At 42.9% G+C, this 15,073-nt stretch overlaps 1 protein-coding gene across 4 annotated transcripts in view; it reads left to right on the top strand.

The window, feature by feature from the left end:
- TAMM41 (TAM41 mitochondrial translocator assembly and maintenance homolog) overlaps positions 1–15,073 on the top strand; it is a 50,761-nt gene that overhangs the window by 32,968 nt on the left and 2,720 nt on the right. For 3 of the 4 annotated variants that reach the window (XM_025885217.2, XM_025885215.2, XM_073901656.1), the window contains 2 exons: positions 5,875–6,040; positions 7,313–7,375. In XM_025885217.2, the coding sequence (XP_025741002.1) occupies positions 5,875–6,040; positions 7,313–7,375 (229 nt within the window). The remainder of the gene's footprint in view (positions 1–5,874; positions 6,041–7,312; positions 7,376–15,073) is intronic. The other variant, XM_073901655.1, reaches the window with a different exon arrangement.

Genomic DNA, 15,073 nt, shown 5'->3' with positions numbered 1-15,073 from the left:
ATTCAAAACTCCCTTCTAGCACTTGTGCTGGGCTAGACGAGGTGGCCCTAACCCTCATCCCTGAGGGTTATCTGAGACCCGGTCACCTTGCCAATTTCAGGCTATGATTGCTGCCCTTTCTCTTTCCCGTCAAAATTGGGCACAGGGTATTAAGAGATGTGTACCAGCAGCCCTACCTCTGATGATCAGGATCAGTTACTTCTGCCACTGTGGCGCTACTCCTTTCTGTGTCTGCTGGACTTTGGGCATGGAATCTGAAGAGAGTAGGTGGCAGTCCTAGCTTTTAAGTTTAAAGTCCTAAAGTTGTAGGGATGGGAAGCACCCATTTCCTGAGTGCGTCACTGGGAACGATGGGAAGCAAGGTTACTTCTTCCATCCCTTGGTTCCCAGACCTATGCATTCCACCAGTTGGGAATGAGGTACTATATAACGGGCATTAATTTAGGATGCGTACTGTACCCCATTCGCACAGGGTATCATCTCCAAGCTGCTGGCTCAGCTGTTCCTCATTGCTCTGTCATAGGATTTTTTAATGATGGCACTATTGGCATTTTAGGCTAGATAATTCTTTGTTGTGTGGACCCCAGATTTCCCCTTTTTGAGAACTGTTCTATCAGTTTGGTAGCTTTGGTGCAGTATATGGTAGGAAGAGTAGAGTCATGGTCCTGTGCCCATTGCTGTACCTCTGTACCTCTTTTGCTCTAAAATGGGTCCCATAAGTGATGTTACATGGTACAGCCATGTTGGTGAAGCAAGCATTCTGTAAGCCCTGTAATGGTGCTGGCTAGGTCCTGTCGGCAAGAAGGGCAAACCCGTGCTCAGAATATGTGTTACTTCCAATTAAGATGAATTACTGCCCCTTCCCAGGTGGAAAGGGTCTAATGTAGTGAACTTCCACCAAGTGGCTGGTTAGTTTAAAGAGATGATCCTATTATCGGGATCTCAGCGTTGGCTTCTGTTGCTGTCAGGATAGACTTTAACAACAGCAGTAGCTAAGTCAGCCTTGGACCTAGGCAGAGCCTCATTCCCTGCCACTATGGCTACTCCTTTTAAAAACCATTGTGCCAGCACTGGGATGACAGAGACTAGTGAATTAACTGGCTGAATTGTCCTTTTGGTTATTGTTGATTCTTCTGTGAAGGATGCTTTCTCGTGGACGTTAGCAAAATACAAAGATCTTCACACTTTGTGCACACCTCCCATAGATCCATCCACATGCCTTTTCTCCCTAGTTTTTTGTCTTTAGTCTTCCAGTCTTTTTCCTTTTGGGCCCAACCAATCAGCAAACCATGCTTCACTCCCCATGGGTCTTTGTATCTTCTTTCCTGAGGCCACTTTCTCCATGTAAAGTGGATGACCAGGTGCACTACCTGGAGCATACCCATTTCGCCTCATTAATGTCTTTCAGGGCTATCCCTGAGTGAGGCTGTAATGCATCATTTTCAGCTTGTACATACCAAGCCAAATCCTCCATGCAGCAAGTTCATCCTTTATCCTCTGAAAGCCAGTCATAGGGGATCCTCCATGTAGCCATATGCATGAACCAGTGAAGAAATAGGATGGTATGCACTGGTACAACAGTGCAGAGTGGATATTATGAGGCCTGGGTTTCCTGTGTGTGCATCTTACTTGTGCCCTCTGGCCTTACTCATGTCGAATGCTAGTGTACCTCTTCTATCTTACAGTGGATTACTGTAGAGCCTGCCTGACCTTAAGATTTGGTGAATATGAGAGATCTCAGCTCGTGATGGGCAGTTCTTGATGCATGGTCTTTTGTTGCTCCATTGTTAGAAGCTCCATCTCTACCAGGGTCTCATATCTAGGAGCTGATTTCAAATGAGGTCTTGTTCTTCACTGCAGATGGCATGGTCTTGCTCTAGAACCCTAGCAGTCTACATTGTGATTCTCCTACTGGGAGCCTACCACAAGCTTCCTGTGGCTTCTTTTAGCGAAGACACATTTAGCGCTCTAGAATTTACAGAGTTGTTTGGCCCAAGTGGGGGGCTGCTTGCTCTGCTGCCTGGATCTGTTGCAGAGCTCTTTTCTGCTCTCAGCCTCACACACCAGGCATCCTTTTTTACCACTTGGTTAATGGGTCTGAACATTACAGCCAAGTGTGGAATCTGCTGCCTCCAAAACCTGAAGACGCTTACCAAGCCTCATGCTTCATTCTTAGCAGTGAGAAGTGCGAGATGCAAGAAGTTGATCTTTACTTTGAAGAGGATGTCCCACCATGCATCAGACCACTTGACCCCTAAACACTTCACTGATGTGGCAGGCTCCTGAAACGTCATAGGATTTATCTTCTACCCTCTGGAGTACATTTATCTACCAGGCACTCCAATGTACTTGCCCCTATTGTTTACCAGGTAACAGTAGCAACATACCGTTGATGTAGTGGATCATCCTGAGATTATACAGAATGTCCACATAGTCTGGTTTCCTTGGGTTATCTTATGACAGAGGATGGGAGAGTTAACACAGCCCTGAGGCAAACCATAAGATATACTATTGTCTATCTCATGAACGCGAGCTGCTTCTGATCCTCCTTCCTAATAAAGATGGAAGAGAATGCATTCCCCATGTCTTGGCCCCTTCCAGATACGTCCAGTTCTGTTGACTTGCTCTAACAGATTTACCATGTTCAGCACAGCAGATGTAACTGGGACTTCTACTTGGTTGAGTTGTGGTAGTCTGGATAATCTTCCAGAACCCATTTGGATTTTGTGAGGACCAGACTTAATGGAAATATGATGGGGACCATTAGCCTTTGTATTAGTCAGTGTTCTCCAATGAAACAGAGCCAGTAGGATATATATACAGAGAGAGAGATTTATTTTAAGGAAATAAATCATGGAGGCTGACGAGTTTGAAATTTGCAGAGCATGCCAGCAGGCTGGAGACCCAGGGAAGAGTATGTTGTAGTTTTTTGAGTCTGAGGGCAATCTGGAGGCAGAATCCCTTCTTCCTCAGAGACTTCAGTCTTTTTTTCTTAAGGCCTTTGACTGCTTAGATGAGGCCCACCTGCATTATAGAGGGTAATCCGCTTTACTCAGAGTCTGCTGACTTAAATGTTAATTATATCTTTAAAAAATACTTTTATAATAACATCTGGACTAATGTTTGACCAAGCAACTGAGCACTATAGCCTAGCCAAGTGACACAAAATTAAACATCACACCCCTGCATCCTTTAGGTTTACAGATAGCACTAATTTCTGCTTTTCCTCCTGAGATGTGGTGTTTGTTGTTGTTTTTTTTTTTTAATTACTGTTTTGTGTAAGAGGTAAAATGGCAGCTTCAGAGGCTTCCGCTTGGCCTTCCATGGTATGTCAGCTCTAAAATGCCGTCATAGAGTATGCTCTTTAGGATTGCTCCTCGTACCTGCCATGTATAGTCGGGATTGAGCGGATCTGAAACAAGCCCTCATCTGATCCTACGGTGGCACTGCGGAACTAGGTGGCCTTTCCGGGTTGTCTCAGCTTGGGACAGAGAGGCCAGGCCTTTGTACTCCTGCATCGTCCAGTCATTGGATCCAGGCAGCTCGCTTTGGCTGAGGACAAGTCTAGGAGGGACTCTGAGAGAGGGATTCAGCCCACTTCGCCAGCAGCTAGTGGAACGAGTACCTTGGCCCCTAAGCCAGCACCTGGGTGGTACAGTACAGCACCCAGTACCAGGTGACCACATCTGCTTTTTTAAAACATCAGCTTTATTGAGATATAATTCACATACCATAAAATTCAGTGGTTTTTAGTGTATTCACAGAGTTGTGCAACTGTCACTGCAGTCTAATTTTACAGCATTTCCATCACTCGAAAAAGAAACGCTACATCCATTGGTAGTCCCTAGCTTCCCCTCCCAAGAGGCTACCAATAATCTGTTTTCTGCCTGTATGGATTTGTCTATTCTGGACACTTCATATAAATGGTACCATACAGTATGTGGTCTTATCTGCTTTTAAAATGCAGTTTGACTTTCACGATTTTTTAAAAAATTTCTTCTCCTTTATTTACTGACTCTCACGATTTAACTGAATGCTTTCACTTCCATGTTTTAATGAGAATCAAAAAGGATAATTACACAGAATTTAACAATTTATTTGAAAATGTCACCTAGTATTTTGTCTTTCAAGCAAAAATTCCAGTGCATTCTTTTCCTCAAGAGAAAGCAGTGGCAAATACTCTTTTTTTAACTCCTCATATTACTCAAGCCATTTTGGTATCTCTGAAATTCCTGAAAGCTTCGTAGATAAAGCCTTACAGTAATAGAAGATCCTTTTGACTAATCTCAATTCTTAGCCCCAAAATACGAGTCCATAAATGTTATTTCTAATATATTATAGAGTAATATCCACAGTTTTTGTCACTTATTGAAGCAAAGCTAAATAGAGTTCAAATCCTGTGAATTTAGAATCCTTTTAATGATAAATGTGAAATACTCAGGTTAAAAAAAAAAGACCTTAATTTTTACTGGAGCCACTAGATAATAGTACTTTGTTCTTCGTTGCATAAATTTTATAGAAAACTAGAAAATCTAGACATTACTACTCAATAAATACTTATTAAATGAAAAAAAGTGGTAGAATGAGTGAATTCTAAGTGTTAATAAGAAAGTTAGTCATATCTGGAAAATCTGAATCTAAAATTTAATACATTCATTTGCCTAGTTTTTTTCTTACTGTTCTCTTAGTCAAAGTTAAAACCTAAACATCTGTTGAAAGAATACAAGACAGGGCACCTGGGTGGCTCAGTCAGTTAAGCGTCTGCCTTCAGCTCAGGTCATGATCCCAGGGTCCTGGGATCGAGCCCCTCATCGGGCTCCCTGCTCCGTGGGAAGCCTGCTTCTCCAGAACTCTCCCACTCCCCCTGCTTGCGTTCCCTCTCTCACTGTGTCTCTCTCTGTCAAATAAATAAATAAAATCTTAAAAAAAAAAGAATACAAGACAGATTCTTACCTGAAAAATAATGGGATGAGCCACTGAGGGCAGCGTTACTGGTTCTCACCTTGGCAGGCAGGCAATGTTTACATGATTTTGTAAAAACTTAGTTCTGTGAAGTAAACTATATTAGACTAGGAATTAGGGAAGCTAGGTGTGGCCTCGGCTCTGTGGCTAACTTTGGATTCAAAGTCAAGTCTGATGCATAGTTTGTATGTTTTATTTCAGTATTTATCTTTCAGCTTGATGTATTTAGAATATGTGGGGCACAGAACCCACTGGTGTAATTTAATCATACTTAAGAAATAATGACAACTAAGTTTTATTGATTCAATTATTCATTCCCTTACTCAACCAGTGTTTTTTGACTACCTACTGTGTGCCAGGGGATTAAAAGCAAATAAGTTTAGTCCTTGTCCTCAGTTTGTTCCCACAGTTAATGAAATACAGCATAATGAATAGAAAGGCCCAGAAGGCAGGAGACATGAGGTTAGACGCTGCTCTCTCCGATTGGCAGCATGACCCTGGCTGTGTTGCTCAGTGCCCCTGTGTTGAAAGTGGGAGAGAGAGTCTGAGTGCCTGGATTTGCTGAGCCTCAGTGAATGTTAGCAGCAGCCTCACTTCCTTCAACTGCTGGATGTAAGACAAATAGAAATTTTAAAACTGAGAGTCAGAAATCGATCCTTTAAAGAGGCTTCTATTCTTTTCTCATGTGAAAGTGGACTACTGTAGGAAAAGAGTTGGCCTTTTTGAAGGAACTTAGCATTTGAACTCTTGTGCATTCAGTTTCAGAAAGGAGCAAGTCTCCTTAGCATGCTGCCCAGTCTAGGGAATGGGTTCATGTATGTTTATATGACTTGAAAGAGAAGCCATGTTTCTTTGAGTCGTTATAGAATTCAAAGAACTTTCCATAGACATTATCTTTTTTTTCCCCCTTAGATAGATAAAAGCCCAGAAGGACAATTCACTCAGCTAATGACATTGCCCAAAACCTTACAGCAACAAATAAATCATATTATGGACCCTCCTGGAAAAAACAGAGATGTGGAAGAAACTTTATTGCAAGTTGCTCATGATCCTGACTGTGGAGAAGTGGTGCGACTAGGTATGTTTATGGATTTGACGTCAAGGAAGTGCTGGCCATGGGTAAAAAGCAAACTTTGTGACTGAGGTGTGTTCTTTATTCTTTCTTGCCTAGAGAGATCAAGAGACAGATTGTCTCAGGGAAGAAGAAAGCACTAACAATCTGGGGTTTTTCCAAATCTAAATTGTCATTTGTTTGAAGTAGGGTGGTGAAAGTACTTCTGTTTTCAGATTCCTGGGTCCTAAATCACTGTCAAAGGGGGGAACAATGTTTGTTTTGGTTCCAGGAGCATAACTTCTAGAAGTTATTCCAGAGACTCCTCTGTGTCCTTCATGGTGGTCTGAGAAAGAAGACTAGTGCCATTTTTAGCGCTTTTCTAACATGAGGAACACAGCTTTCATCAGCCGACTCCCGTTCAGTGTGTCTCATCATGTGTTCCGTCAGTTCCCTCTGACATGGCCCATGTTCCACGTATTATCCCCAGGGCCTTCCCAATGTTTACCCAAAAAGCTTATCTTCAGAGACCCACTTCCCTTTGAGGCGTTAAAGATAATTCACGAGGGCTGTCAGTAAAGAAATAATCATGATTGAAAAGGACTCCCTTCCCCAGATGAGCACGTTCTCCTGTTTTATTGAGTAAACATTTCCTGAGCTCCTCAAAGATGAAAGCTACTGCCCCAGATGCCCCTCCAGTGACGCACTCTCCCAGGAACCTGCCCCAGGCTGTCAGAGCATGCGTTTAGGTTCCCAGGTACCAATTCTGAAGATAAGTGAGGAGCCACGTTGCTTGTTTTCATTTTAACATGATTCTGGTCACAATATGATCTCTGCTGCCTTTGTGAGAGGATGAAGGACTGAGGAGTCCCGTGTATGTTTTCAGAATGGAAGTTTTTCTCCTAGGCAGAAATTTTGGGTTCTTTTTAATCATTTCACATCTTAGGTTTGAGATCCAGCCTCCTTAAGCAGATTTAAAGTCATAAAATGACCTTTGAGGGTGACTTGGCCCCCCTACGCCCCCCAACCCTGTTTTAATTAAGGTGAGGAGGTCCAGGCCCAGAGGGGAGCAGGCATTTGCGTGAGCTCACACGACTGGTCGGTGACACGGCTGGCAGCTCCGGTCACCTGGCCCTCAATCCTGATACCCCTTACACTGTCATTCTGTGACACCAGGGCAGAGCTGGATTTGCTGGTTTTCTTGGATAACTGGAAAGAATATTACGTTTTAGGTTTTAAAAGTGTTAAGATGACTAACATCTGGCTTTTTTGGCATCCTTGCTGGTTTTCTCTCAACAGGGCTTTCAGCAATTGTGAGACCTTCTAGTATGAAACAGAGCACCAAAGGCATTTTCACTGCTGGTAAGAACTTCCGAAAATCCATGGTTGTTGTTTGTTGTTGTTGTTTTGTTTTTGTTTTTGACAAGAGTTAACGTTTAATTCACAATGTAATGAAGGTTACAGGTAAAAAGCTACATATAAAGCGTGAAAAGGCCTATTACGCAAATGTACGTGTTTCTATACAAAGCTCCTATATCACCGTTTGCCACCCTCGTTTCCTGTGTTTGTTAGCTGGGCCGGGTCCTGGAGCTCTGGGTTAAGCGAGCTCTCAGTCAACGGAGGGGGCAAGGGGAGAGCCTCTGAACCAACACCTCAAAATGTCCTCTTAGAGACATCTAATTGTTATTTGCAAAGTAAAATCATTTCCTTTTCGAAGATCCAGGCTTAATGTACCTGCTGGATTGAGTGGCCTCAGCATTCCTGATTAAAACGTAAAGCTGCATCTGTGTCCTGCAAGTACTTCTGAAGTGCTGAAGTGTGGTGGTGGTGAACTAGGACATAGCACTGGTGTACAGACAGGCAAAACAGCACTGTCATCTGATCTAAAATCATCAGATCATGTGAGGTGCTGTTGGAAGGCTTACTGCCCCTCTCGGTTTTCTGAATAACTCCTTGTGTGCAGGTTGTCCCCTCATTTTAGGATTTGTGAAAGTCACATGTGCATATTGTTGCCAAAGCAATAGTACCTTGCCCTTCTCCCCGCCCCCCACCCCCCGCCACCATTTCCCCTCTCCAGAGACAACTGCTGCTAACTCTCCTAGTGGCTTGGTTTTATGTCCACTGTCAGTTTGCTAAATAGTAGGCGTATACCGCTGCTTCTCTCCTTTTCTGTGGTCGGCATCATCTGTGGACTTCTCACTCTGACAGATTCGAATTCAGCTCTTGTACCCACCCCGCCGCACATGCTCGCCCCTCCCTTCCCTGGGTCCTCGGGTAGTTGCTGTGTAGTGTTGGTGAAGCCAGTCGTCAGAGTTTATAGCGTATGACTCTGTTACTGTGATTCATAGGTGAGCCGTATCATACACTTTTCCTTCCCTGCACGACTTTCTTTTCCCACGGAGATTGTCTTCCCCTGTCTCCTGTCTCTTGTGTCTTTTACTTTTGCGGTGTACACTCTCATTTTGGTGAGGCACGCCTCCAGTAACTTCCTGAGAAAGGATGCAGGGAGGCAAACTGGGAGACCGTGTATAACTAGAAATATCTTTAGCTTACCCTCACATATAATTGACACTTAGGCTGGAGATGGATTAGAAATCATTTTTTTTTTAAGAATTTTGACATCATTATTCCGATTATCTTCTCACTTGAGGATTGCTGTCGAGGTCCAAAGCCATTCTGATTCTCAGTCCTTTGTTCTTTTGTGTATATTCTTTCTGGAAGCCAGTTAGGTCTTCACTTGCCCCCAGGGCTCTGACATTTCTCAGTGATAGGCTTTGATAATGAATCTGTTTTTATCTACTTTACTGGGTACTCATTGCTCTTTCATTTTGGAACCTCAGAAAATAAGAATATAAGAAATTTTTCTTTTATTGTTTTTTTTTTACCTTCTTCCCATCTGTTTTCTCTCTTCTCTTTCTGGAACTCCTTTTATTCAGATATTGGACCTCCTCAAAGAGCCCTTTGGTTTTCTTTCTTTTGTCTCCTATTTTTTCTCTCTTTTTGCTCTGTTTTCTGGGAGATTTTCTCAACTTTAGCTTCCAACCCTTCTTGAGTATTTTATTTCTGCTATTGTATTTTTAATTTCCAGGAGCTCTTTCTGTGTTCTTTTTTTATTCTCTGAATGTACATTTTTGTTTATTTTTTTTAAAGATTTACTTAATAGAGCGCGTACACATGTGTGCACTCGAGCAGGGGGAGGGGCAGAGGGAGAGGCAGAGAATCTCAAGCAGATTCCATGCTGAGCGCAGAGCCCTACGTAGGGCTCGATCTCACGACCCTGAGATCATGACCTGAGCTGAAATCGGGAGTCAGACACTTACCCAACTAAGCCACCCAGGCGCCCCTGAATATATATTCTTCAAAAAAATTTTAAAACATCCTGTTCTTGTTTTATGCGCTTAAGCATTTGAACATATCTTTGGATATTGCCATATTGCCCTCCAGAGGGGTTATATCAATTTATAGTCCTACTAGCAGGAAATGAGAGTTCTCTTTTCTTCCCATTCTCTCCAACACTTGGTATTGTCAAATGATGGACTTTCCTAGTTTGGTCTTTCTTTATGTGACCATCTACTGAGCCTCTCTAATGTGCCAGCCATGCAGGATGCAAAAGTGAACACACCGTCCTACCTTCAGGGAGTTCATAATCTAGAAGGGGAGACAGATGTATAAATAGAAATTTGCAGTACTGGGTGATAGATGGTACTGGTGATAGATAGGTAACGCCAAGTAGGGAGTAATCTTTCAGCCTGATTCTGATCTCTGGGCTGAAATTGCCAGGAAGCTGGCGTGGTCACACCTCTTAACCTCTCACCCCAGCTTCCTGGATACCCAGCTGTGTTTGGCCCCAAGGACACAGTGCTGCCCCTCCTGAGTCTTTGGAAAGATTCAGCCAAAAATTCAACAAAGATTTAGTAGCTCATGTGCCAAATCTACTCAGCTGAAGATCTTCCTACTGCACAGGAGTGCATAGCTTTGCATTTCCAATTAAGATATTTATTTAATCTATGTTCCTGCTGGTTTATCCTGGCAAGGCTGAAGATGAGGTGTTTTTGTTTGCTTGGGTGGTTCAGACTGTTAATCTGTGATTTGCATGATTGCAGCTTCTTGGGTGAGGCTGAATGCTTTGGGTTTTCTTTCTTTCTTTCTTTCTTTTTTTTTTTTTTCCTGTTTTGGGCTTCTTGACCCATAAGGAATTATTAGATTTATGGATTTTTTTTATTTTTTAGCTATGATCATGTGTTACAGGGTTTTTAAATTTTTCTTTTCTTTTAGAAATACATATTAACATTTTTACAAATGAAATGACAGGATGTTTGAGATTTGCTTGAAAATAAAACATGGTGGAGGGAAGGGGGTTAGGGGTAGAGGACACAAAATTTGCCCTGAATTGATATATTGTTGAAGCTGAGTGAAGAAACATGAGACATGATCTACTCTTCTTTTATAAGTTTGAGTTTTTCTCTAATAAAACCTTTTGAAAAATCTGTCATCATCACCTCTTGACCCTTCAACCTGAAATGAATCTTTGGGCCTCTTTCCGCCTGCTCTTTCCAGTGGCCAGCAGAGGGCAGTGGGTGACACAAAGCCACAGCCCAGTTTTCCTGTGGCCGCCCTGGTGCCCAGGGCGGGTGTGCTCACTGCCTGCTTCCCTTTCCTTTCCGAAGATGCCTTATTGGACCGTGGAAGGCCAGAGTACCAGTGTGTGCAGCCTGCTCTGTGCGTGCAGAAACTGTGGAAAGTGACCAAGTGTGGGTTTACCTTATGTTCTGGTTTCTCTGGTTTTATGGTGCTTGTGGGCTGTGATGAAGGCGGCTCAGGCCAAAGGCCCAGAGCCTGGGGCTCATATTCCAACTTAACTACTGTGACTTGGGCAAGTTACCTAATTTTTTGGAGTTTTAATCTCATAGGGATAATTATACCTGCCTTACCAGGTTGTGAAAATTACATCTTATGATAAATAAACCCATCTAGCACAGTGCCAGGACTTTATATTCTTGGTATCATTAACCTGACCCCTCTTTAGGCGTCTTTGCACTGTCATATTCAGATGGCATTCACCCACCCATGAATCAGGTCTCCAGTTGGAGCAAACTAGCAAGAAAGGCCCCGAGTGGCTGGTTGACTGTTCCTCTTCCCTTTGACTTCACAGCAAACTTCAGAACCTCTAAGCCTCTGCGTGTTGTTCCTTAGAAGTCCTCTCTTTGTGGTGGTGGCTGGCATTCTGCCTGCTTTGCTCAGGCAAAACCCCCCACGTTCTACCCGTGTTCAGTTTCTCAGCTAGCTAGCTGATGCGTCATGTGCAGGGTGGGAAAACCTGTGTATTTATATTCCTTAGCAGCCATTCTCACCCCTCCCCTTTGCAACGTCCCACTCAGTGGAGGTGAAAAGGTAGGTTCAGTCTTCCCCTTTAGCTAGTGAATACCTTTAATATTCAAATTCAATTCAGAGAGATCGCTGACCGAGGAGCTAAGCTTGGGGTCAGAAGTCCTGGACTTGAGTCGCAGCTACTCATTTCTTCGCTCTGTAACCTTGGCATGTTAATTAGCCCTTCTTCCCTGAAATGGAGGGGATCCTAATACCCAGGCCACTATGTGTTCTGAGAGTGTCCAGTATGTACCTAGTAGGTGCTTTATAAACTTGGATGACTCTAGATCTAAATATCACTCTATTCTTAGACAAGACAGAGGCCAGGTATCTATAACCAGCCCAGAGGATTGCCTTTTCTCATAAACTGTGTTGGATAACACAGTTGCCTGTTCTTATGTGGTCTGACTCTGTCTTTATTAGTTCCCTTGAAATCCCTTCATCATCAGATACACCCATGTTCAAAGGTGAGTACAGAAATGCCTCCAAAGCCAAACACTATTTTCCCCTTTTAGCCTAACTCAACCAGCAGCTCGGGAGAAGTGAAAGGCCATTTAGTCTCCTGACACTTGCCTTCTCTTCTTTTCATGGTAGCAGCAAATGGCTTCGCATCTCACATGGATCACAGAAGACCAGCTAAGCAAAGTGTTGTATTCTGATCAGCAGCAGCCTTCACGTTACTAACCTTTCTGAGTCTTCTGGTACGGGAATAGGAGAGAGATGGAGGATTTAGTGATAAGACTGAGAATTAAGCAGGAGCCGGCAAAGGGAGCCTGAAAAGCCAGGCAGAGGAATTCAGAGTTTATTTTGAGGGCAGAGGGAAGCCAAGGAAGGATTGTAGAAAGACCTTGGTGGCTAGAGAGTAGAGAGCAGATGGAGGGGCGATAACACTCTTGCTCAGGAAACTGATTAGCCATGGTTCAGCCAGTCAGGGGAGGAGTTAGGCAGCCTGAACTCGGGTCATTGTAGTACAGGCAGAGAGAGAGGAGACGCATGCAAAATTTAGAAGGCAAGTTACCTGTTCCAGATGGTTGGAGGGATACGGGGAGTGAAGGAGAGGGGGGAGTCAGAGAAAACTCCATGTCTGGCCTGGGAGGCGCTGGATGGTGGTGCCATTCCCAGAGGTGGGGAGGTTGGGGAGGATGATGAGCTTAATTTCTGAAATCTTGCTTTTTTTTTTTTTTCCCCACCTGACTTTCTGGTCAGTCAGAACTGACTCTGGGGACAGATACCTGTTTACCTCTCTAGCTTCAAAGGATTCACCTGAATTAACAAGACGGGTTTAGTCTTGTTCCTAAAAAGTTTCTGGCATGCCTGAGGGGTTCCTTACCAGCCCTTTCCTGGAACACAAGAGAATGGATTGTCGATTATCTTCTGCTTCCAGTTTCTTATAACTAAAATACTTCTTCCATTTTTTAGTGTCTACACATTAAATAAGAAGAGCACATAATAATAGTTAAGGGTTTTTTTTCCTAGGGATTTGCTTATTATTTAACCTGAGAGTCCTTAAAATAAGTTTGTGCTTCTGCTTCAAGAGATTTTCTTTGTAGATAATATCTAACTGTGGTTGGAAAATAATTGGAAGAATGTTTGGGGGCTTACTGATTTTCCCTCCTAAATATCTGAAATGTAGAATTATGGGAAGGGAGAGACCTCTCACAGCCTACTCATATCTCTGCCTCACATTGTTTCCTGGAGAACCATGTCTGTTACTGGATCCATCTTATTTAAGGTCACACAGGGATTCATGGTCTTACATGTGTAGTAACTTTGCTGCAGGTCATGTGAAACAGGCTGGAACTCAACAGAAGTAAAACTTGAGGAGCCAGATATTGAAGTAGATTTCTATATGCTTCCAAAAAAAGACCTGACTTTAGATACTAGTCAGAATTCATAATGACCACTTCAGGTAGATAAAGATGTGTCTAAAGATGCTGTTATCTAAAGAGATATTACATCTTTATCCATTGGGGAAGGAGCAAAGACGATGATGATGATTCTTAAAGTTTCTCTCTTAGCAGGCTGTCTTCCCTGAAGACACATTCTAAATGCAAACTTCCCAAATCACCATCCTTTTCTATAGAAAGAGAGCAGACACCAAAAGGAGGCTTAATGTAAGCCAAGTAGAATTCTATGGATTGTAAACTCTGAGAGCAGAGACCATAACCTCAACATCTAGTTCAATGTCTTATATAGATGCTCAATAAATATTGGTTCAATATATTTGAGTGACTGAGTAAATGAAAGATTCTAGGTTTTCTGGTAGTAGGAAAAAATCTCCATAGATACAGAAAAGTGCACAAATCGTAAATTTGGTGAATTTTCACCAAGTGAACATACTCGTGAACCTAGGACCCAGATGAAGAAATAGAACAAGACTGTCCCTCAGATGGTGTGCCAGTCGTAGTCACTAGTTCTCCAGGGGTAACTACTCTCTGACTTCCAATGCCATGCTTCTGTTGTGCCCATTTTTGAACTTTAGATAAATATGTAGTCTCCCAGGGCTTTCCCTCCTCTTTACGTCAGTGAGATTCAACATGGTGTTGGGAGCAGTAATAGTTCATTTATCCTCATTGCACCAAGTCCATTGTATGATTACACCACAGTTTATCTACTCTCCTGTTGACGGTTTCTTGGGTTGGTTCCAGTTTGGGGCCCTTACAGGTAGTGCTGCTGTGAATGTTTTTGTACCTGTCTTTTGGTAAACGAACATAGGCGTTTCTCCTAGGTGCATACTTAGGGGTAGAATTACAGCGTCATAGCGTTATGTGAATGTTCCACTTTGGTAATACTACCAAACAGTTGTCCACATTACACCCCCACTAGCTGAGCTCTTGGTGTGGCTCCTTCTCACTTGACGCTCCGTGTCTTTCTCACTTTAGGTACTCCGGTAGGTGAGTGGTGGTATCATATTGGAGTTTTAATTTACATTTTCCTGATGACTCATGAAGCTGGGCATTTGTTCACACTTATTTGGCTATCCTCTTTTGTGAAGTGCCTATTCTAGTGTTTTGCTCATTTTTCTATTGAATTGTCTGCTTTTCTTACTGGATTCCTCATATAGTCTGAATACAGGTCCTTTGTCGGATAATATGTAATGCAAAAGTCTTCTGCATGGGGGAGCTGTCATTTCCCTCACTGGATGGTGTCTTTTGATGAAAAGACATTCTTAATTTTACTGAATCTAGTTTGTGAATTTTGTCTTTATGGGTAAGCAGCTTCTGTGCCCTGTATTGGAAAGGTTGCCCACCACAACTTCATGGAGTTTCAGTTTTCCACTGGTGTTGCAATTAGAATATTAAGGCAGAAAGGATCCTTCATTCCAGTCTGTTGGTTCTTAACCTTCTGCAAATCCTAGCTCCCTGTGAAAACCCGACGAAAACTACCGTCGGCACAGAAGTGAGCACATCCACGCACACAGCATACTTTCTGGTTTCCTCCTAACTTTCCTGCAGTCCGATGTTGAAACCTGCCCACGGCCCCTTGTCAGGGAACCCCAAACTAGTCCAGCCAGTCTTTTTACAGATGAGGAAGTCGAGGCCCAGAGAGGGTGCGTCATACTGTAAGTTTGTGGTCCAGTTGGGACTAGAATTCAGGTCTCTTGACTTCCCTTCGAGTCTGTCTTTCTTTCTTTCTTTCTTTCTTTCTTTCTTTCTTTCTTTCTTTCTTTCTTTCTTTCTTTCTTTCTCTCTT

Source organism: Callorhinus ursinus, unplaced genomic scaffold, assembly GCF_003265705.2.
Source record: "Callorhinus ursinus isolate GAN/ISIS: 27379988/994484 unplaced genomic scaffold, GSC_fseal_2.0 scaffold15, whole genome shotgun sequence".
NCBI classification, from domain to species: Eukaryota; Metazoa; Chordata; class Mammalia; order Carnivora; family Otariidae; genus Callorhinus; species Callorhinus ursinus.
The sequence above is the reverse complement of the archived record's forward strand: the minus strand, read 5'-3'. Positions and strand labels throughout refer to the sequence as shown.